Source organism: Anser anser (assembly GCF_964211835.1).
Source record: "Anser anser genome assembly, chromosome: 15".
NCBI lineage: Eukaryota > Metazoa > Chordata > Aves > Anseriformes > Anatidae > Anser > Anser anser.
Genome location: NC_139736.1, coordinates 1,651,673 through 1,673,302, shown reverse-complemented (window position 1 = coordinate 1,673,302; position 21,630 = coordinate 1,651,673). Strand labels below are relative to the sequence as shown.

Here is a 21,630-nt window from a genome sequence, read left to right as displayed (position 1 = left end):
GTCACGGCTGCAGCAGCGTGTTCCTGGCCGTCACACGGCACCCATGGCCATCACGATGTGTCCCTGGTTGCCACATGGTGTCCCTGACCATCTCATGGTGTCCGTGGCCACCTCATGGTGCCCATGGCCATTGCACCGTGCCTGTGGCCACCTCATGGTGCCCATGGCCATTGCATGGTGCCTGTGGCCATCTCACAGTGCCCGTGGCCACTGCATGGTGTCCCTGACCATTGCATGGTGCCTGTGGCCATCACACAGCGTCACGGCCGCAGCATGGTGCCCGTGGCCATCCCTCGGTGCCCTTGATCATTGCACAGTGTCCGTGGCCACTGCCTGGTGCCCGTGGCCGTTGCCTGCTGCACCTTGACCATCTCCTGGTGTCCGCGGCCATCGCACAGTGCCCGTGGCCATCGCACGGTGCCCGTGGCCACCTCCTGCTGCCCGTGGCCACCTCCCGGTGCCCGCGGCCATCTCACAGTGCCCCCGACCACCTCCCCCGGGGATGCCCGGCCGCAGCCCGTGCTGGGTGCATCTCCCCGTGCCTCCGCCCGCCGGCTCCCCCCGTGGGCCGGGCCGGGCCCTCCCGCTGCCCCCGCGCGGTGCCGCGGCCGAGCCCACGCGGGAGGCGCGCGGGGGGCGGGCAGGCGCGCGGCCGGCGCGGGGCGCGCGCGGCTCGGCTCGGCTCGGAGCGGAGCGGAGCGGAGCGGAGCGGGCGGCGGGGGAAGATGGAGGGAGCCTCCTTCGGAGCCGGCCGGGCGGGGGGCGCCATCGACCCCCTGGATTTCCTCAAGCAGCCGCAGACCATCCTCCGCGTGACGGCCTGGGTAAGGCGGGGGGCAGCGCGCCGCGGCTCCGCACCGGGCGGCACCGCGCACCGGGCGGCACCTTCTTGCACCTTGCAGCCCCTTCTTGCACCTCGCAGCCCGTCGCAGCACGCAGCCCCTTCCACCCCGCAGCCCCTCCTTGCACCTTGCAGCCCCTTCTTGCACCTTGCAGCCCCTCGCAGCACGCAGCCCCTCGCAGCACGCAGCCCCTTCTTGCACCCCGCAGCCCCTTCTTGCACCCCGCAGCCCCTTCTTGCACCTCGCAGCCCCTTCTTGCACCTCGCAGCCCCTCGCAGCACGCAGCCCCTTGCAGAGTGTGGCCCCTTGCAGCACGCAGCCGCCGGGTGCTGAGCTGCGCCCGTTCTGCCCAGCGAGCAGGCACCGCGCACCCTCACGCGAGGGGCAGCCACACGCGGCGTGGGGCCGGCCAGCGCCCACGGGGGGCTGCGGGATGCTCCTCGGGAGCAGGGCAGGGCACAGCGGGTGGGCGCTGCCACAGCTCCTCAATGGTTTTGTCGCTGGCGCTTGAGCAAAGCCTACAGAACGGTGTAAATCAGGAAGCAGAGGACATTTTCCTTCCTTCCTCGCTCTGTGCACGCGTGCGTGTGTGTGAGAGAAGAAATCCTACAGCCAGCCTTGCCCAGCTGCCCCTGTTCTTCTAGGATGTCATATTTTTGGCTGTTTCCCATGCATGTGTTGTACCGCACAGCAGGGAGGCAGGAGGTGGGATAAGCCGTGCAGCCGCCCAGCGAAGGCTCTGCCCGTTGGTGCTCCATGAATAAGCAACCCGGAAAGCTGCGCATGGGAGCTCGCGGGAGCTGTGCTGCCAGGCTGCTGGGGGTTAACGGCAGCCCTGATCCGCCTCCCTGCAATGCCTGGCTTTTACCTGCTAAAATCTGCAAGTGTACACGGCCAGCGGGCTCTGCAATGCCTGCCCCTTCCCAAAAGCCCCCGGTGGGGAGGCTCTGCCCAGCCCTCGCCACGGCCAGCTCCTGGTTCTGGTGCTTGGAGGCTGGGGGAGAGCAGAGCCCCTGGAGGCTCATCCATGCTCTTGCAAGGAGGCCCTCGCCCGCTGGCTCTGTGTCACCTTCAGCAGTGCCAAATATGTACAGTGAGCAAAGGAAAGGTGTGAAGGGAGGTGCTGCCCCCCCGGCTGCCATCCTCCAGCCCACACAACGGGTATGTTTGGGGCTCCCTGGGGTGCCTCCGGCCAAGGCCCCGAGCAGCACGACATGGAAGCATGTGCTTACCTTGAAGCACATGAGCAATTCCAGCTGCAATCACATGCTGAAAGTTAAACCACACGCTCAAATGTTTTGCTGGATCGGAGCCAGCTTTTATAAGGGCTCCATTGCTGGAGGAAGGTGGAGGTTGGTTGTGGATCCGGAGTTCCCAGGCATGGGACAGACGCGATGCTTGGCACAGGGTTTGGGTGGCACACGGTGGCAGGTGTTTCCTGAAAGTGTCACTTTGGTCTGGAAAACTTGGTTGGGATCCACTGGGATCCTCTGTGTGGCAAAGCGTTGGCTACGGTGTTGGTTTGGGGCATGGCCAGCTAAACTGTTGACCAACAGATGGTGAGTTTGGTTCCTCTTGAAAAAAAGCTGCCACCACCCACCCAGGGAGCTCACCACCCTTGTACAGGGGGGATTGGACCCTGCTGGGAGACAGGAACAGAATGTGGGAGGTGAGCTGAAAAGCCCAGCTTAGGAAATATTCACACATGGATTTGCTGGCTGGTTTACTCAGTAGGGAAGTCATTCGTTTCATAGGTCTCGGTTCAAAAGGAAGCTGAGAAAAGCAAGTGCTTACGACTACAGAAGTGCATCACCTCTGGGCAGGGAAGGGCCCGCTGGCTTGGATGAACGTCACCTTCCTGGGACTATACCCGGGCAGTTGGTGGCATTCAGTCATCTCCAAAGCCCACTGAGCTCACAGGGATTTTTTGTGGTCTTTTCAGTGGGTTGTGCATCAGGCTCAGGAAGCTCACATTAAAAGCCATTCAGACCACATTTCCTGGGTCTCACATTTGTTGGCAGAGCTGTCAGGGACCCTTCTCCCTCGCTCGTCCAGCGTGGGGATCTGGAGTCCTCGGCTGGCCTTGGCTTGGCTGTTGCAGGCTGCAACCTGTCGTAAACCAGCTCAGCGTTTATGGCTCCTTCCCAGCCCAGCAGGGACGTTGGTCGGCACGAGCTGTGAGCTCAGTGCCGGTTTCCGTCCCTCCTGTTTGCGTGGCTCTCATTATTTCTTGCTTTGTAAAGCTAAGTGTGCCCAGTCTCTTTTTGCTTCGCTGCTTGTGCCAGATCAAACCCACGGCCCGTTTTAAGATGGAGAGCTTGGACAGGCGGCAGCCGAAACACTACAAAGCCGTGTCGGTCTGTGAGACCTCGCTGCCTTTCTGTTCTGCCCCAAAACTCCTCCTTGCTGGGCTGGGGAGCGTGGCGGCACACAGCAGGGGCTGCCGGCTGCTTATCACACCCCGCTGCGGCCAGGATAGGTGGCACGGCCCCACAGCCGCCGCGATGCTCCTTTATTTGCAGAACAAACAGAAACCTCGCCGGTCTTGCAGCCGCGGGGAAGGTGAGCTGCCTGTGCTCACATCTGCAGCCTCTGGGGTTCTTCAGAAGCCCCTTGGCTGAGGCCGGACTGAGTGTAAGTGTTGGGGCAGGTTTTTTTCATGTGATTCCCCTTCCTGTTGTTTGCTGTTGCGGTTTTTAAAGTGTGTTTAACCCGTGTCGTTGGACCAAACCTTGGTGACTTGACCCTAGCCGCCTCGTAGGACGTTCCTTTGGAGCGAGGAGGAGGGAGCTGCCTCGGCTCCTTTGGGATGTGCTGGTTTGGGTGGCGACGTGGGCGAAGGAGAGCCCCTGGCTGGGGCCAGCCTTCACACCTGGTGCCCATCCAGCTGATGGCCATCGGTGGGGTTTCACCGATGGGGACCCAGCTCCATTTCGTGACTCCAGCAGTTGCTTTGGGGCCGCAGGCTCAGCCCTCGTGCTGGCAAACAACGGAGGGACTCGGGGGTGAGCAGTGACTTCAGTTTAGGAATTCCCAAATGTAAGTTTTGGTGAAAGGGGATTCCTGATTGTGCCTCATCTAGCAACCTTTCCATGACATATATAGTAATTTTGAATATCTGAAGGGAAAAAAAACCCAAAACTCTCCTGGCATGAGCTGGAAAGAACCATTTAACAGTTCCTCATTCATCTCTTCCCCCTCTGTCTGATGCAGTTTGTCAGATGAAGATGTGATCACTCTTGTGGTTTCCTTTTTAGACATTTTTTGCACGGCAAAACAAACGCGATATTCACTGAGGATGCCTGCAGAATCATGAGTTCCCTTCTCTGTAACTACCATTGCTATCTATACTTCTTAGTGGTCACTCAGCTTTTAAGGGGAATTCGCAGAATCGGAGCGGTTTGGGCTGGCAGCTGCCTTGCATTGTCCGGTGGGGCCTTTTTCTCTCGTTTCTTAAAGCTGAATGAATTTCTAGTTCATCACCCGTACATTGAGAGCTTTTCCTGTGCAGTATTTTATCTCATCGGGCACAGCGTTTGTCGGCTTTTCCTTGTGTTAGTCGTATGCTTTTAAGGGTGAAACCTTTATTAGGAGACTGAACTACGGCAGCCAAACGTGATCACCTGGCATGGGCGTAGCAGCAGGGTGGAAATCCCCGTGCCCTTTGGTATGAGACAGCCGGCTCTCAGGACCAGAGGTTCCTTCTGCTCAGATCCAGGAAGGTCTTCTTGGGCTTGGCTCTGCACAGGTCTGGGTCTTAGCCCGTAACAGGGTAAACCACTGCCTTTCAGCAAGGCAGAGGTGCTTTGCTGAGTTGTGACTTTGGCAAGGGACGTGTCCGGTGGTGGTTCGGTGTCCGAGGAGGAGGTGGTGGGGTGCCCCCTTTGGGTTGCTCTGCTCCCACACGCAGCCCACGTACACCGCGGTGGACATCGGCAAGGAACGCCAAGTGTTCCCAGTGCTGCACGCTCTGGGTAGCTCCCACGCCTTCAGGGGTTCACACACGTGAGGCCTCGTGGCTCTTCGAGAGGAGATGCAGGGCTGGGCTGGCTCTTAGGGAGCCCGCGGCGATGCCAAGAGTCATTTTGTGATCTTAGCTGCTCTGGGTTTGGTCTGGGCTTGGCTGCTTTTCAGCAAGGTCACCAGATTTCTGCCTTAATTCTCTCTTTCCGTGGGCTGTAGATTAAAGGCAGAACTTAAAATTAACATTTTTGTTAATGGAATTATACAGAAGTTTCGCCACAACTGAGCTTAAAATGCTACTAAATTGCCGTTTTCCTGTTACCACTGGTTCAAAATGCTGTTGGTTTGATGTCTGCTCAGATGGCATCACTAGGTTAGGTACTTTGAATGGACACTGTGTTTCAGCCAGCGTCTTTTGCCACATTACAGAAAGTAATTCAGTAAAAATCGGTCATGTGGTCATCGATACGCATCCTTCACAGGCTGATTAGCCCGTCAGACACGTCCATAAACCTATTAGGGTCAGCGTCACACTATCCGGTCCTGTGCCAGAAACTGCGTCAGGCCTTTCCTTTGTGGTCATACCCCCGGTCCTTGGGGGAGCTCTGGCAGTGCTAACAGCAGCTCCTGGTCTTCACACTCTGCAATAAATTACACAGATCTGTGCTGGAAACTTCCCTGGGACTGACAACTGTAAAGATAAACCAGGGGGGACACGGGCTGGTGCTGGCTCTCTGTCTGTTTGGGTTGTGCCTAGCACCATCGATAGAGAGCTACAGCAGAGCAAACGAGGGATGGATTATTTTTCCTCGTGCGTTACATTTCCTGGATGTTGACATTAGCAGTTGCTTGCGTGTGTAATCAAGGCAAGGTGTTACAGTCTCCTACAACCCCACACCTTCTGGCAATGTTTTTTATAGGTCCCAAATCGAAGCGCAGTGCCTCAGCAGTGGAAACACCTCACCTTAAAATGGCTGACAGCTCGCACACTGAAGCTTTTTCAGCTTGTGCTCTCGTGGTTTTCAGGCTTTCAGTTTTCCTTGCGATGACTGTGCTCAGATTGTCAGGTCTCCTTAAGCACATTTTAGGTGCCTGGGTGACAGAAGGCTGAAAGCAACCTGGAAGAAGGGTGTGCAGGTCCTGCGGTCCAGCAGCCTCAAGCCCCGGGAGGGGATGCGGATCCGCAAAGCACAATGACAGAACCGAGCCAGGGCAGCCTGGCCAGCCGCTCGCTTCCAGATGGCAAAATTCTGGCGCAAGCAAGGCAGCCGTGGGTCCCAGCTTCATGCACACCTGAAATGGTGCCACTGGTGCCTGCTGTGGGGCTGCTGCTGCAGCCCCAGCTCCCTGGCAGCGGCTGTGGGGCTGGCCAGAGCTTGGCACAGCCGAGCAAGCTTCCTCCTGCCCTCTCCGGCTCCTCCTTTCCTTCTTTTGGGGAAAGAGTGAGGCGTCATTTGGTCTGCTGCTGCCGGGCTGTCCGAGTGTCCGTGCTGCCCGCTGCCAGCTAGCTGTGCACGGTCACCTCCCTGCCCCAGAGCCCCCGCGGGGGCGTCCACCACTGGCACCGAGCATCGGTCACCAGCCCCTGCGCTCGGCAGCAGCTGCCAGCGAGGACGAAGCGGGCGCTGGTGGGGTGAGTGGGGAAAAAGGGAGGTGGGCAGGAGAGCCAGGAAAGCAGACGTGATGTGCATCTGGGTCCAGCGCTTTGGATATCGAAACCAACGGGATCCCCAGCCGAAAGTACGGTTACCTGGAAGCTCTGGGGGGGGGAGACTTTCACGCAGGGGTGGCTGGAGGTATCCAGCCTTCTCCTGGGTTTTGCACCGGTTCACTCAGCGGGAGCCAAATTTGCTGCTCTTTGTTGTTCAGCTGGACAGTGGAGTGGCTCAGGTGAAGGCTCGGGAGCTTTGTAAAATGTGGGAGATGTGGAAAGGGGGCCGGGCTTGGGGTGCGTGGGTTTGTGCAGCCCATGCCCCCGTGCTGTGGGTGCTGCTCTGCCTGGTCGCTGGCACCCCCTGGGCGCAGGGGCTGGGGTCCAGCTGAGATGTGGGAGGTGCAGGGTGCCTCTGGAGAGCTGGGGTCCTGCCTCTCTGCTCAGACCTCCAAAATCACACTCGCTGTGGAAAGGCTGACCGTGCCTTTTCTCTCCCAGGTCTCTGATGAACTGGTTATGGGCTTGAGCAAATGAGGTTTGCAGAGATAGTTGGGAAACGACACTTGTTTTTTGTGATCTTCAGAAAATTCGTAGGGGTTTCATTTTCTCCCACCTACCCATATTTCCTCAAAACTCCTTTTTTAACCTACACATAGAAAAACAATACCAAATCTATTCTCGTTAAGATGTTTTACCAGCACCAGTTGTTTTTCCAAGAAAAGCTATAAAATTTCAGTCACGGGGGGAAGGGGAGAGAAAAACACGGGAAGACTTGTTTTCCCTGAAGAGCATGTTTTGACAGGACTATTTCAGCCAGCGCTGATGTTTTGAGCGCATCTATCAAATGCGTGCACTTGAAATCCGTTACTATTTTGGCCTCCCGAGAAGGGCTGCGTGTCCCGTGGGCGCCGTGGGCTTGCCTGCCTCGCGAGCGGCTCTCGCCACCCTGTCCCTGCAAGCCCCTCGGCCGGCCGGGGCTGCTGGAGCTTCAGCCCCTTCAGCCCCTTCCCTGATGCTGGGCTGAGCATCACCCAGCTGCAAGGAGGATGTGTTTCTCTGCACTGAGCTAAGCAAAGCGTCTGCTCTTGCCGTCTCTGGTAACCATCACGCTTGCAGCAGTCCCAGGAGTGCCGCGTGCACCCCAGGCACCTTCTGGCTTTTTGCTGCTCCTCGGTGCTCTCTGCGCATCGTCCTTTGACAGAGCCAGGTACAAACCTGCGTCCCGGCCGTAATTGTACTCTTACTGTGCTGCAGCGTGGGATTTGCCTTCTCCTCGCCCAGCACACCGGGGCTGTGCAGGCAGCACCAGCACCGCGGGCAGGCACGGCCCCTCTGCCTCACCCACCCAGGCGGCGAGCCCCCGGGAGGCGTCGGAAAGCAAGAAGAAGTAGTCCGGGGAGGACTGTTAATCCTGGGAGGACGAAGTAAAACACTTATCTGAGAAGCTGAGTACAAGTTCACTGGCCTGCCAGAGAAATAATCCAGTGGAATCAGAGGTTCTCAATTATTCATGTTTTCCAGAATCACATTATTTCTTCCAGGGCCTGTTTTATAAATGCTGCTGCTATTTCTGATGGTAAATAACAATTTTGCATTATTTATGAACAGATTTTTACAACTGCTGATATTACAGCTGCTGCCAAAGCGCTGGGAAAATTATTATTACTGTTTGTTGTTGTTTCTTTCTTACAATGCGGCCCTCTTGTTCTTTGCATGATGATGTGCCCGTCGCGGTGAGACGGCCGAGCTCCGTTAAGTGCAGCGCTAGCGAGGAACAGGGGCAAATGCAGGCGGTGACGCAGGTTAGCACAGAGCTCACGGCTGGATAAGGGAAAGGACCCTGGACGCTGGTTATATTTGAAGATGGGGGAATGCTCAGAAGGACGTCTGGGTTTATCTTTATATCCCATATTAACGCCTCGGAGTAGATCAAAAGTTGCACCCGCATTTTGCAGATGCGCTCTTGGAAACCTGCACACCTCCAGCAGTGCCGGGTGTTCGGGGTGAGCGCTGCCCCATCTCACACCCCGTGGTGGGACCGACGGCTCATTTCCGTGCAGCTACAGAGCATTTGGGGGAGCCTGGCTGGCCGTTTCCCTGCAGCGGTGCCACGTGGGGTCTCGGGGCTGGGTGCTGTGCGTTGGGGTAGCGCAGGGCCGCCGGCTGAACGAGCAGGCAGCTCTCAGAGCATCCCCAGCACCCAGCGTGGCCCAGCAGGGGGCTAGCCTGGTTTTTAGGTGCAGCAGGAGTCTGCTGTCACTAACTGAGCTCCTAGCTAACAGGGTTCGAAGGTGAGCTCTGCCCTCAGTTGTCCTGAGGGTCCTGTGCCTGCAGAGATCAGGCTGAGAGGCTGGTGGCCACTTCCCGGGCTTGGGGTGCTGGGGTGGCTGCTTGCAGGAGCTCTCATGCGCCTCGGAGAGGATGTTCTCCGGAGACTATTTCTGCTGCTTCTGCTCATCGTTTATTTCAGATGACACCCTACAGAGAAAGAAAATACCCTGCACCAATCCCTCACACCTTAGTAATGCATTCTCTTGTAGATCTGCTGCCTTGTTGTCCCCTCCAGTCTGGGGGAGAGTTAGTGGAGGTGGTCTAAGGCAGGTTTGCTAATGAGACTCTTGCATGTGTAAGTAGCTTCAGTGAGAACAGCCTCTGTCCCAGCTTCACCCAAGCCCTGGAAGGAAGTAGAGGAGAGGGAGGAAGGGCTGTCTGGATGAAATGCTTCAGGGCAGTCAGGTGTGAGACATCTGGCCGGTGCTTGGGAGAAAATGTATGTCACAGCGTTACGCTAAGGTGTGCTGGGAGCTTTCCGAAGGGTTTCCTTGTAGTCCATCCTGCTCCCGTCCACCCCAGCTTTGCTACCACTACCCGCTGGGAGCGGGGGTGGCTGTTCGGTGGGGCGTCGGGCACGCAGAATGACTTCGCAGGGGCCACAGGCTGCAGGTTATCAGGTGGCTGTGCAGCTGCTGCCACTGTCTGCTGCCTGTCTCGGTCTCGTGCACTCGGGACTGTGCCGTTACTGCAAAGAGGCAGTGGGGCTGCCAGACCAGGAGCTGTGCCCCAAGACCCTACCTGCTGCCGGTAGGCTCGCCGGAGGAGCGCGCGGCCTCTCTGCCTGCAGACGTGGCCTCCGGCTGTGTCCTGTGAGCCGGCGGGGTTTGGAGGCACGCAGGGATCCCGTGGGCTGGTGCTGGCGGCAAGTGACAAGATCAGAGATGCACAGCGTGGTGCAAAGGCGTCTGCAGGTCTCGCTGCCTGCCTTGCTCTGAGCCCAGCAAGCGAAACAGCGGCGCGGCGCTTCCTAGGCTGTGCCAGAGCAGGCTCCAGAGCGAATTGTAATGCGGCTGGTCCCGGGGTTCTGCTTGCTGCCTTTGGTTTGGGAGGGATCAGGGAATGACCTGAGCGTGCAGCCCTGTGAATGGTGTTAATTGACACTGCGCTGCGGCCCCGCTCCTTCCTGCAGCTGGGACGTGAGACAGCCCGCTGGGTGCTGGGCTCGGGGCCGCCTCGGGGCAGCTCCTTCTCCCACCCCTGTGAGCCGTGGCTCTGCAGCCCTGGCTGGGAGCAGATCTGCTCCAGGGGCCCAGGACGGCAACATCAGCCCATGGCCCCGCTCTTGGCTCTGCCACAGGTCCCGGCGGTGAGTGGCAGGACTGGGGCAGCCACCAGCAAGCCCTCTTCCCTGCTGTCCTTCGCAAGGCTGGGACTGGGTCACTGGATAATGGGTGCAGGCGCTGCATCCTTCAGACCCTGCTAAGCCACGCATAAGATTGCCCCGTTGTTTGCGTGGCAGCGTTGCTGCAGCCTCTTCCTCCTTCCTGCAGCAGCCAGGTGAGCTGCTCCCCATACCCCCAAGCTGCTCCACATGCCCCAGAGCTGCTCCCCATATCCCCGAGCTGCTCCCCGTGCCCCTGTGCTGCCCTGCCCCTCCGGCAGGCGCTCAGTCCTTCCCAGGGCCAGCCTGCTCAGCAGCTCAATTATCCTCTGTAACTTCATTTCTCTCCGCTCCGCAGTTACACAAGGGGCTTTATTGAGCACAGCCTGACAGCACAGAGCAGCACAAGCAGAAAGCCTGTGCAGAGACCTGCCTGGCCAATCTGTTTATTTTTTCCTCCCCAGCCTGTCTGGAGAATAGCATCTCTTAAAACACACCGCCAGCCAAGCCGCTGAAAGGCAAACAGGCCGGCAGCAGTGGAAGACCAAGGTGCCGTCCACCGGCGCCTTGCTTAGGGCCACCGAGAAGCTGCGAGTGGGAACGTGGTCTGGTGGGGGACCCAGGCGGTCCGTAAGGTCCCTTCCCACCCAGGCTGGTCTGTGATTCTCTGATCTGCCTAACAAATGCCATGTTGCCATGGAGTCAAACGCAGGACCGAATCCAATTATGGTGCTGTTGGAAAACAGTTAAATGTAAAGAGCTGAAGTTGCATTTTCCCCTTCGTTCCGCAGATCTTCTCCATCGTGGTGTTTGGCTCCATTGTGAACGAGTGCTATGTGAACAAGGACAGCCAGTCCCCCGAGCTGCTCTGCATCTTCAATGAGAACGAGAGTGCCTGCAGTTACGGCATCGCCATCGGCATCATTTCCTTCTTCGGCTGCATCTTCTTCTTTGTTGTGGACCTCCAGTTCCAGCAGATCAGCAGCGTGAAGGACCGCAAGCGGGCCGTCCTGCTGGACCTCGGCTTTTCAGGTACCGCTCTGGCTGTGCTGTGCTCAGCAGGACAGTGCCGGCTCCGTGGGGCGTGCGGGGTCGTCGCTGTGCCCTGCAGCTCCGCGCCTGAGCCCTCCTCTCCTCCCGTGGCGTGGCACGACTCGCGTGCCTTAATCGGGGAGGGGAGAAGTGGCAGAAGGGCTGTCCCAAAGCGGTGAGCTCAGGGGCAGCAGTGAGGAAGCCGTGTGTGGTGCCTTGGGGTCAGGGGGGTCCCACTCATCCGTGTTGCTTCTGCAGCCGGAGACGTTTGCTGAGCTGGCATCTGTGAGGCCACCCGGAGAAGCAAAGCTTGGTGGTCACATCCCAGAGCCCAGACGGGGCATTTTCCCCTCCCACGTCTCCTGTTTCCGGCTCAAACAACTGTTGTTTCATCAGCTACATCTGGGTCTGTTTTCACTGTGTGCGTGTGTTTCTGAACAAAGCAGAAGCGTGCTTCTACAGCAGGAGCTGAGACACCATCGCAGGCCCTCGCTGCCTCCAGGACTGGGGCTTGCAGGTGGCGCTGGGTCTCCGAGGACTGCCACGGATCTTCTGGGCTGTCCTGAGCCCCTTGGCCTGGGGCTCAGCCGTGTGAACGCGAGCAGGCGGGATGTGTTGTGCCAGGAGAGGCCATCCTCCGCTTGGCTGCTCTGGGAGTTTTCTGGCTGAGTTTGCAGCTGATGTTCTCGATTTCCAGGCTCTCGTGTTAGCGAAGTCTGAAGGTGATTTATCCAGCGCGAGCAGAGCTGATGGCTCTCTGGTCCCAGGTGGAAACATCCGTCATTGCCTCCCTGCTCTTGCCTGTTGTTAAGGATGTCCTCTCCTTGCTGGAAAGCTGATTGCCGTGGTGTTAGAGCTCCGGCGGCCAGCCCTTGTTAGGTGATATTTACAGCCCCTTCCGTGGGGCTCGGTGCCTGCAACCCTTCAATTCGAATGGGAGGGGAACATCCCCATCCATCTTCTGCCGGGCTGTGCGTGTCTCGGTGTGAGGCTGTGACCCTCCCCTGCCTTGCACCTTGTAAGAGCTGCGCTCTCCCCTGCAAAGCATGTGTGAAATGGTACCGGTTCGGTCTCTGCCTCATCCCTCTTTTGCACTTCCACACACTGTGTGTGTGTTCAGGGGCTCAGCAGCAAGCTGCAGAAGACGGGTTTCTGCCCTACAGAGCTTCTGTCCTTCAGGCATTGCTCTGCTCTTGGCTGCAGTGTTGCACCAGGGGTCTGTCCTGGTAAGTCAACCCCGTCCACAGCCTCCAAACGCAGCTGTGCTGCCAGCGGTGACTTTTTTTGCTGGGGCCAGGGGTCAGTGTGCATGCTCTGGGTGCATCACGTCAGCTGCGTGTGTCCTTCCTCCTCCCTTGGGCCTTTCCCCCTGTAGGCTTCTTGGTAAAAAACGAGTAAATCACTTCCTTGCTGGCACAAGACCCATTTACACGCAGGTTGTGCCATCGGGAGGGGTCAGGGAGCGGCAGCACCCTGCTGGGTCGGCCAGTCCGCCCCTTCCCCTCCCCAGCTAAGCTCCCAAATCAGGCCGTGAGTCCAGCAGCGATGCCAGCTGTCAGCGCACACGGTGCTCGGCGTGCAAAACACCCTCCTGCTGCGGGCGCTTCCACGGGGCTATGTCAGGGTGGGGTCATGCCTGCTGCATTTTATCCCATTCCTGTTTCCGTGCCTTCACTTTTCTAAAATGATGGCTGTCCCCAACCTTCCTTACTGCTGTAGCCTGAACACCCACTCGCCCAGAGATGCCAGGCAGGTGGTTGCTTCCAGAAGCAGATCTTGCGGCCGAGATGGAGTGCGGAGCTCTGCTGGCACGTGCTGCCCGCACGGCCGCAGGGGTTGCAGCCGTTGTGCCCACCTGCGCTGCTCCCAGCACCCAGGGCACCCAGCTGCTGGGTTCGGCGTCCTCAGAGCCAATCTGTGCAGCTCAGAGTGCAAAGTCTGAGCGTAGTTTGCATTAACTATCTCTGTGTTAATCTCTAGAGACCTTGTGAGACTCTCTTAGGCTGTCCGCTTCCTTTTCTTCCTCCCTGCCTCTTGATTTCCTCGTACCTCCTTGCCACTGTTTCATCCTCCCCGCACGTGACCTCTGCATTACTGCACGCTTTAATATAAAAGCTGAGAATACATTTGGGAAATAAGAGGGTGAGGAGCGTGCTGGGGTGAGAAGGAACATTGCAGATCAGGCAGCGAGGGGGCGGGATGAGAAAAGAAAGTCCTCGTCCCTTCGCCCGGATCGCCCCGGTGCCTGCTGCCGGCTGTTACATGGCAGCTGCTGCCCGTGCAGGCCGCGGGGGAGTTACTCACAGCGCGACCCCACAGCTTGATTTCGCTGGGGGGAAAGAGGGCTTGCGTGTGGGATCAGGGCTAGATCGGAGGGATCACCCCGACAGCTGTGCTGCTCCTCCCTGGCTGTGCAAGGAGCGTTAACGTTACAAGGTGCCCGAGTTACGGGGCTGTCCCTGCAGTGGGGTTCCCTGACGGGGCGGGGGGAGCTGCGGCTGCTGCAGCCCGCTGGGAGGGAGCACTGGGCACGGGCAGGACTGCCACGGCCACGGCGCTGTGCGAGTGGTGTTTGGGACTTGCTCTTCCAGCTGCTCTTCCAGCTGCTCCTGTAGACGTGCGCTTGCTTGGAACCAGGCTGTAATTACGGCTGTAACGTATCTTTCCTGGTGTTTGCACTCTGTTGTCTGCAGAGCCTAAAACTATAATTATCTGCCGGCTCCTGCACTTCTTCCTGGTATTCTCCTTCCCCCCAGCACTCGGGAGGGTGCAGAGCTCCTCCGGTGCACGGGTCCCCCCCGGGAGTCAGGACCAGTGCACAACAACCCCCTGCCAGCTCAGCCCCCTTCCTTCTCAGGGTTGTAAATTTCCAAGCACCCACTTCCACCCGGTCTGGGTCTAGGTCTGGGTCCACCTGGGCTGGGTCTAGGTGCCACCGAGCTGTGGGAGCCGCCTGGCCCCCCTGCGGGATGTGACCGTGGAAGTCGTGGGACAGTGACAGCCCCGGCCAGCACCACCAGGAGCAGAGCAGCAGCACAAGGGCAGCCCGATGCCTCTCGGGAGCTGCTGTGGGCCCGGCGCGTGATGCAGGGTGTTGGGAGCAAAGGCTCATCTCACAGGAGTGCTAGCAGAGGGTGAACGTGATCACAAGTGGAAATGGTGCTGGTACAGAACTGAAACCAGCCCTTCCCGGAGCCCCTGGGAAGGCTGGGCTCACGCAGGCTGTGTCAGCCCTCCGAGGGGCCTTCGAGGGCCATACCGTGCCCGCCGGGTCCTTCTGGCCCAGGCCAGGCCCGCCTGGCCTTTGCTCCCCTAACACCCCGAGGCTGGGGAGCTGTGGCAGCCCCCTGCGGGACGCTGTCTGCTGCACTGGGACCTGCTGGGGCCACCCTGCTCACCACATACTGGCCACCCTGCCCGTGTCCCAGGCCGTATCTCAGGCATGAATCTTCCCGTGTCCACGTTTTGGGGAGGATCTGATTCCTTAATGGGTGCCAGCTGCTGGTAAAGCCCGATTATAACAGACCTGGAGAACTCGAAAGCATGCACGGTGCTGAGGATGGCCTTTGGAGAACAAGCCCCAGAGGTCCCATTTGTCGCTGAGGACAAGGGGGGATCATCCTGAATCTGAAAATGTGTCCACAGAGATCTGGGGCAGCAGACGTTAGCCACGTTCTGCAAAAAGAGGCTGTTTTGTTAGTCTGTGACTTGGAAAAGGGAGGCATGTGTGATCCTGGCTGGAGGGTTTTGCTGCTGTGAGGGCAGGTCAGCAGCTCAAGCAGGGCCGGGCTGGCCAGAGCTGGTCAGGAAGCCCCAGGTCCAATGGTGTAAGAGAAGGAAACAAGGGCTGTGTTCTCCTAAACCGCAGTTAGGAGCAAATTCTGACTACAAGGCAATGTATACGCTAAGCCCTGTAAATCTTGCAACGTATTTGGATATGTGCATGCATTTTTTATCATTCTTAAAAACAACTGGCAAGATGAAGGGGAATAAAGGAAGCTCCTTTCCTCCCCCTGCAGCCAGACTGTGCTTTGCAGCCGGCTGCCCCACGGGACCGGCGGTGCGGCTGCTCATACTGATGTGTCGATAATCCTTGGGAAGACGCGTGGTAGCTCAGCATCCTGCCTGCCGGGGCCCAGACCCCTGCCTGTGCTGCCACCCAGAATCGGCGCATGGGATGAGCTTTGTGCTGGGGGCGCTCAGGAAAGCTGGAGGCCCTTAAAACAGCGTCACGAAAGGCTCCAGGTTTTGCAGCTCCTCCTTCCAGCGCTGGAAAGCATTGCTGCTTGGTACAGTGTGCTTATGACTTCCTTTGTGACTGTTGTGAGCTCCTTGGCATCAGGCACTGCTGTTGGCTGGTGATTGAATTAGGGGAGCTGCAGCCCTATCTTGCTCAGCCAGCCTTGGTTCCAGTAAGAAATAATCAACGGAGCATTTTTGCTCAATCCCCCCGAGCCCGGCAGGGCTGGAAGCAGGAGCACAGTCAGCGGAGGGCAGCAGCGAAGAGCAGAGCTGCCTCCTGCCTGACACCCCTGCGCCTCCACGGCTCGGCGGCTCCTGCCACGCCAGGGCTGCAAGGCCGCCCCTCCAGCCCTGTTGTTTTCTCTGGTGGTTGTAAATCAGCCTCTTCTAAAACAGATCTCTTTGGGCCACTCCACAGGCCAAGGCACCCAAGATCGCTGTCACTACTTGAAAATCTGGATGGCAGTGTTTGGTCGTCAGCAGACAGATCACTGGGGTCTGGCAGCAGAGGTCCTTGCCCTTCCTGTGGGCAGTAACAGCACTGACCAGCTCTGTTCTCTTTTAGGTTTCTTGTCCTTCCTGTGGTTTGTAGCCTTCTGCTTCCTAGCAAACCAGTGGCAACGGACGAAAATGAGCAAAGGGGCTTTGCAAGGAGCAGATGCTGCCCGGGCAGCAATCGCCTTTTCCTTCTTCTCCATCGTTGTCTGGGTGAGTTCAGCTTCTGGACTTGTCACGAATCCTATCCTGGGACCTGCTGCTCTTTATCCAGAGGTGCAGCGTGGCAGTGCAGCACCCAGGGCATCATCTCGTGAGCACTGCCTCCCGCTGTCACCGCCAGGGTCTGAGCCCCGTGCTGGGCAGACAGCAGTCACCGCAGCTGGGCGTTGTGCCGGTGAATATTCACCACGGCACAAACTTAATGTTTACAGAAGAAATGACCCGACTCGGAGCTCAGCTGGGAAGAGGAGAAATGAAACCTTCTATGGGCTCAGCGCTGAGCTGGAAGGAGGAATTTGGGGCACGGTTTGGAGAAGTGAATCCTGGTGGGCCAGTGTGGAAGTAACCTGCAGTCCCTCCCCCTGCCCCTCTGCAGAAAGGTGAAACTTGTGGTTCCCTACCCGGGAAGCACCAGCTCTGTTCCCCTCTCCCCGGGGAATTCCAAACTTCCCCTTCTCCTGCCGCTGGAAAGTTGCATTTCCATCGAAAACACGTTGCTGGCCACGAGCTGCCCTCATTTCAGCGCCTTGGTAGACCCCCCCCCAGGGCCTTGTTCTGACCGTGCTTTGAAGCAAATGAGTCCCCAGGAGAGGTTTGCCACAATGAGCCTGTCCCACGGGATTGCGGGGGATTTGGGCAGCTCGCAGGCTCAGCAGCTCAGCCCCGGGGGAAGCCAGGCTGGGTGCTCCTCTGCCCTCCCCGGGAGGAGCGAGTGCTGGGGTGGGGACTGCTGGGACCCCCCGTGCACTCCCTTTCAGGCTCTGTGCGTCCTGTGGCTGTACCAACAACCACGGGAGGTAGAGGGATGTCTGCCAGAGGGTGTAAAGCACCGCAGCAACCCCGCGGGGTCCCTTACCTGCAGCTGCCAGCCCCTGCATGTGCCTGCAGTGCCTGCGCCTCTTGGGCTCAGCACCTGCCTGTGGAGCTGGGGCTGGGGCCAGGGAAAATAACCCGTGCTTGCCAGAGGGCCACGTGTGGAGGAGCAGGGGAGGCCCCTGGGTCATTTCCACCCCCGCTCAGGCTGTTTGCAGGCAGAGAGCACGCGAGATGCGCGCTAATTCCATAGTGCCTTAAAAGAACTGGAGCAAGAGCCTGCCTGAGCCTTTCCAGCAGCAGCAGCCTGCTTCCAGTTACTCGCCAGTTTTACGGCTCCCCGCTCTGTTATTACCCAAATATATCTCCTTTAATCCCAGCTCCCCTGCAGCTCTTCTCCACGGGCAGATCCAATCGCTGTGTTGCCGCACTGCCTGCTCAGCGCAGCCGCTGCCAGGGGAGCCGGGCGAGCCACCCTGCCCGTCCCACAGCATCCATCCGCTGCCCCCGTCCCACAGCATCCATCCGCTGCCCCCATTGCACTGCATCCATCTGCTGCCCCCATCCCACAGCATCCATCCGCTGCCCCCGTCCCACAGCATCCATCCGCTGCCCCCATCCCACAGCATCCATCCGCTGCCCCCATCCCACAGCATCCATCTGCTGCCCCCATCCCACAGCATCCATCCACTGCCCCCATCCCACAGCATCCATCCGCTGCCCCCATCCCACAGCATCCATCCGCTGCCCCCGTCCCACAGCATCCATCCGCTGCCCCAACAGGCTCGGGGCTGGCAGCGAGGGCTGCTCCCGGGCTGCTGCCACCCACCAGTAGTGGGGAGGGCTGGGGGGGACACCAGTCCCCACCTGCAGCAGCCCCTCCATGTGCCCGGTGAGCTCCTGCTCCGCTCCCCGGGGCTCCTGGCCCTGATAGGGGTTACAAATTTGGGTGCTCTGCCCGATCCATGTGTGGTGCACGGCCACCGGCAGCATTCGCGGTGGTTGGGAACCGTTCCTGGTTCATGCAGGCATTTGTTTTTTTTTTTCCCTGAGTCTGTCATTTATAAACTAATTGACTTGTTAATGAAACCTCCTTAAATAAAAGCAACGCGGTGCTCTCGCAGCTCTGCCGCTTGCATTTCCCACGATTTGCGACCTGAATACTTGCAACCTGGGAGAGGGCGAGGGAGTCTCTGCAGGACTGACCTATTTCCTTGGCCCGGGACCAAACAGCGGGGGGCCGGAGGGCTGTGTGCCGGGGAAGGAGGTGCCCTGGCCGCGGCGCTGCGCTCACCCCAACCCTCTCCATCCCTCGGCAGGTCGCGCTGGCGGTGAAGGCGCTGCAGAGATACCGCCTGGGGACTGACATGTCGCTCTTTGCCACCGACCAGTTCACGGCTGACCCCAACGCCTCGTACCCCGGGTACCCCACCGGCAGCGGCATCGAGAGCACAGAGACCTACCAGAGCCCCCCGTTCACCGAGACCTCAGACGCCAACCCGAAAGGTTACCAAGTGCCAGCATACTGAGGGACGAGGGTGCCACGCGGCCGTGTACAAATAGAGCACGTCCTACGGTGCAGTACAGTTAACCGGTTGATTGCAAATGTATTCAGTACCATTTCCTTAATGTGGCAAGTCAGTGCTGGGTTCCTTACTATTAGCTAGTTGTGCAGTGAATTCTGTACAGTGGTATTGGTTCTTGTCTTACCTGTCCAAGGGTTTTATAAAAGCAGTGTTCCCTCTAAGTCAGAAGGCAGGAAGGTCGCTACCACAGGTGGCAAAAGACAAATAAGTACCTTCTCTGAGGCTCGTTTTAACAGCAGGCTATGGGCGCCGGGTTCCAGTGAGTGCCTAGGAACGCCAACAATACCTTCTCCTGTTAGAAAACACAGTAGCTGATGAGTTGATATTTATCTCGTTCTTCCAGAGCTAACACAGAACTGGTCTCGTTGCAGCGAGCGCTGGGGCGGCCGGCCCCGGGCTGGTCCCGCTGCTGGGAGCTGCTGCAGAGTTTTTGTGTACAGCGTAAAAGCAGAGTCCAAGGAAAGTGCCAAATTTACAAAGACATAAGCGGTGTCTGTGTTAACTTTTCTTTGTATATATTTACTGTACAAAAACCAACCATGACAACTAAACAGGTGTTTCAAACGTAGTTTAGGATGCAAGCAGCACGGGGGGTGGAGGCACAGAGGTTTGGGGTTTATGTTGGTTATCCAAACGGCTTCTGTGCTTCAACACGGGTCTGGTTGAGGGCACGAAAAGTTGCTGTTTGAAACTTGCTTTGGAAAACAGTTCAGCAATAGTTGTCTGCTAATTAGAAATAGGCTTTTACCAGTGGAAAATATGGCGTGTTACAGTTCCACTTCTTCATCGGGGGTTGTTAAAGTTTGCAAATTTACAAGTAGTTACTGATTGGCAATACTGAACACTTACTCACTCTCAAACTCAGAGTTGCCATCACAAAAGGTGTGGGTGTCTCAGTGACTCGAAGTCTAAGTCAATTAGGAAGCAGCATATAACGTGTATTTTTATACAGGGAGCAACCACCATCTGTCGTAATCTGCAGCAAAAACCTCAGGTGTGAATGTGTGTTTGGCACTGCGGGCTCCAGCAATGCGCAATTCAAAGGGAGCACTGAAAAGCCCCCGTAGGCTCTGAAGTCCATCCCGGGGGCGCACGCAGCCCATGTTTGCACATAGCGGCAGAATGCGGCTCATGATAAAATGCCCACGACAGAGGCTGAGTTTTGGTTTCCAGCTGCAGAATTACAGCCTTGGCTAAACCAAGGAAATAGGAAAAACCCAGTAGATCCTCGTCGGCAACCTGATGGCTTTCAGGCACCTGGGTGCAGGGGGCAGTGAGCTGAGCTGTTTGCTGCTAAGACTGAAGCGGCGTTGCGGAGGGGTGGATTCCCGACCGCCTCGGTGGAGGCTCTGTCCTCGGCAGCCCCGGCTCCCCTGGCTCCCGGTGCCTGGCTGCTGGGGAGGGAGGTTTTGCCTTGCTGCTTTATGCTGGCAGAAGTCGTGTGTTGCCTTCTGACCTCCTGACAAGCAATAGTTAAGGGACTGCCACAGCTGTTCTTGTAGCAAAAAAAAAAAAAAAAAAAAATCCAGCAGTTTTTTGTCATCATCATTAACACAGCTCATTTCTGCTGCAAAATTGCAAATAAATGCATTAATTAATAAGCAGCAAACCTCATCACAGGCAGTCATCAGTGACAAAACGCGTAACTTGACTCCCCTGCTAGTTAGGTCAGATTAACACGTGCATTTGAAGTGAATGCTGGCATTACTGGATCCGGACCTTCACGCTCGCTGGGCAGCACCCAGCGCTGCGCAGCCGTGCGGGGCTGTTCTCACCCAGCACCTCCCAGCTCAGACACTTCTCCTACAGAGCCACCCCCTGTGCGTAGTGACACGGGGACCTGGCAGCCCCCAGCGGTTTCCACCGTGGCTTTTCTCTACGATGACAGCACCAGAGGCTGCGCATCTCCCTGCCCGCACCTTTGCACCCACTTTTTAACTCTAAGGTGTTGTAAAGAGCTTCGCCTGCTGCCTGCGGAGCTGCCCTCAGCAGCGAGGGAGCCAGGGCAGAGAGCAGGAGGATGGCACGCTGCCTGACCTGAGCGTCTCCTGCCCAGCTGGTGCAGGAAGGGTGACCTAGGGGCATCTGCACTTGGCCTGTGCCAGTCAGGCAGGGAGAAATCCGTGCATTAAGTAGACCAGGGACATCCAAACACCAGTACAGTATAAGCCTAAATTCATTATACGACCCCTGCGATTTTTCTAGAGCCAGTCTTGCTGAAAAAAAAAAAAAAGGCAAAAGATTTTAATACAGGGTACAGTAGAACTGTAGCAATATTTTCCTTAGAGGGAACACTGAAATTTTAGCAGCACAAACAGTACTTGTGTTAATATTTTAGCAAAATTATAATCAATTTAAATGTTTAAATTGATTGTATGTGAGATAATGTTTGTTCGGTACATTGTATTTTTTCTAACTATATAACTGTTCCAGAGTTTCCTTGTAACCGTAAAGAACTAAAGTTCTGTCTGACTGCGAGAAGTGTCCTGATCAGTGGTGTAAACGTGCTGAATATTACAACATCTGAATGTACGCACCCCAGGCCTACATTGCATTTCTTTCCTTTCCATCCCCCCCCCCTCCTTCCACCCGGTGGCAGCGGGACACAGGAGGGCTGCGCACACCCGCGCACACCCGCGCACACCCACGCTGCCACTGACCTAAGAGCAGCAGCTGTGCCATGGGTACCACAGCAGCACAACTGCGACTCCATCCCTGGGCCAGGCACGGTTGTTCCTCTCAAGGTCAGCTTCTTTTTACAGTCGTTGCTCCCCGAAATTCATTAGTAAATGGCGCTTGGCGCTGTGAGTGGGCAAGGCCCTGGATGTGCTTTGCTCGGCGGAGAGGAGGACGAGGTTTGGGCACCTGGGAAGGTTCCCGGCAGGGATGAGGCAGAGCAGATTGCTCCTCGGGTGAACTGGAGCTGGGAATTACATCCTTGGTCCAGCCGCACCAGCGCCACCCCGAGAAACCTTCACTTGGCTCCCGCCTGGTGCCACTGGGAAGGAGCCAGCGCCTCTCCTGCAGCCGCAGGGTGGGCGCTGCCCTGCTTCCATGGCAGAAGGGCGGGCAGAAAGCCGGGCGGGCGTCCCACAATTGATGTATTTGTTCCAGGCAACAGTGACG

General features: G+C 57.7%; 1 protein-coding gene across 1 annotated transcript; it reads left to right on the top strand.

The window, feature by feature from the left end:
* The first annotated feature begins 636 nt into the window (after window positions 1-636).
* SYNGR3 (synaptogyrin 3) lies at window positions 637-21,040 on the top strand. Its single transcript, XM_083799933.1, has 4 exons — window positions 637-824; window positions 10,906-11,146; window positions 15,954-16,096; window positions 18,238-21,040. Exons 1-4 carry the CDS (start codon window positions 726-728, stop codon window positions 18,445-18,447), a joined length of 693 nt encoding a protein of 230 aa, XP_083656059.1. The 5' UTR covers window positions 637-725; the 3' UTR covers window positions 18,448-21,040.
* Window positions 21,041-21,630: the final 590 nt, after the last annotated feature.

Coding starts and splice junctions, on each gene's coding strand:
- SYNGR3 (XM_083799933.1), top strand. CDS start 726: ATGGAGGGAGCCTCCTTCGGAGCCGGCCGGGCGGGGGGCGCCATCGAC. Junction 11,147..15,953: donor GCTGGACCTCGGCTTTTCAG/GTACCGCTCTGG, acceptor GTTCTCTTTTAG/GTTTCTTGTCCTTCCTGTGG. Junction 16,097..18,237: donor TCTTCTCCATCGTTGTCTGG/GTGAGTTCAGCT, acceptor ATCCCTCGGCAG/GTCGCGCTGGCGGTGAAGGC.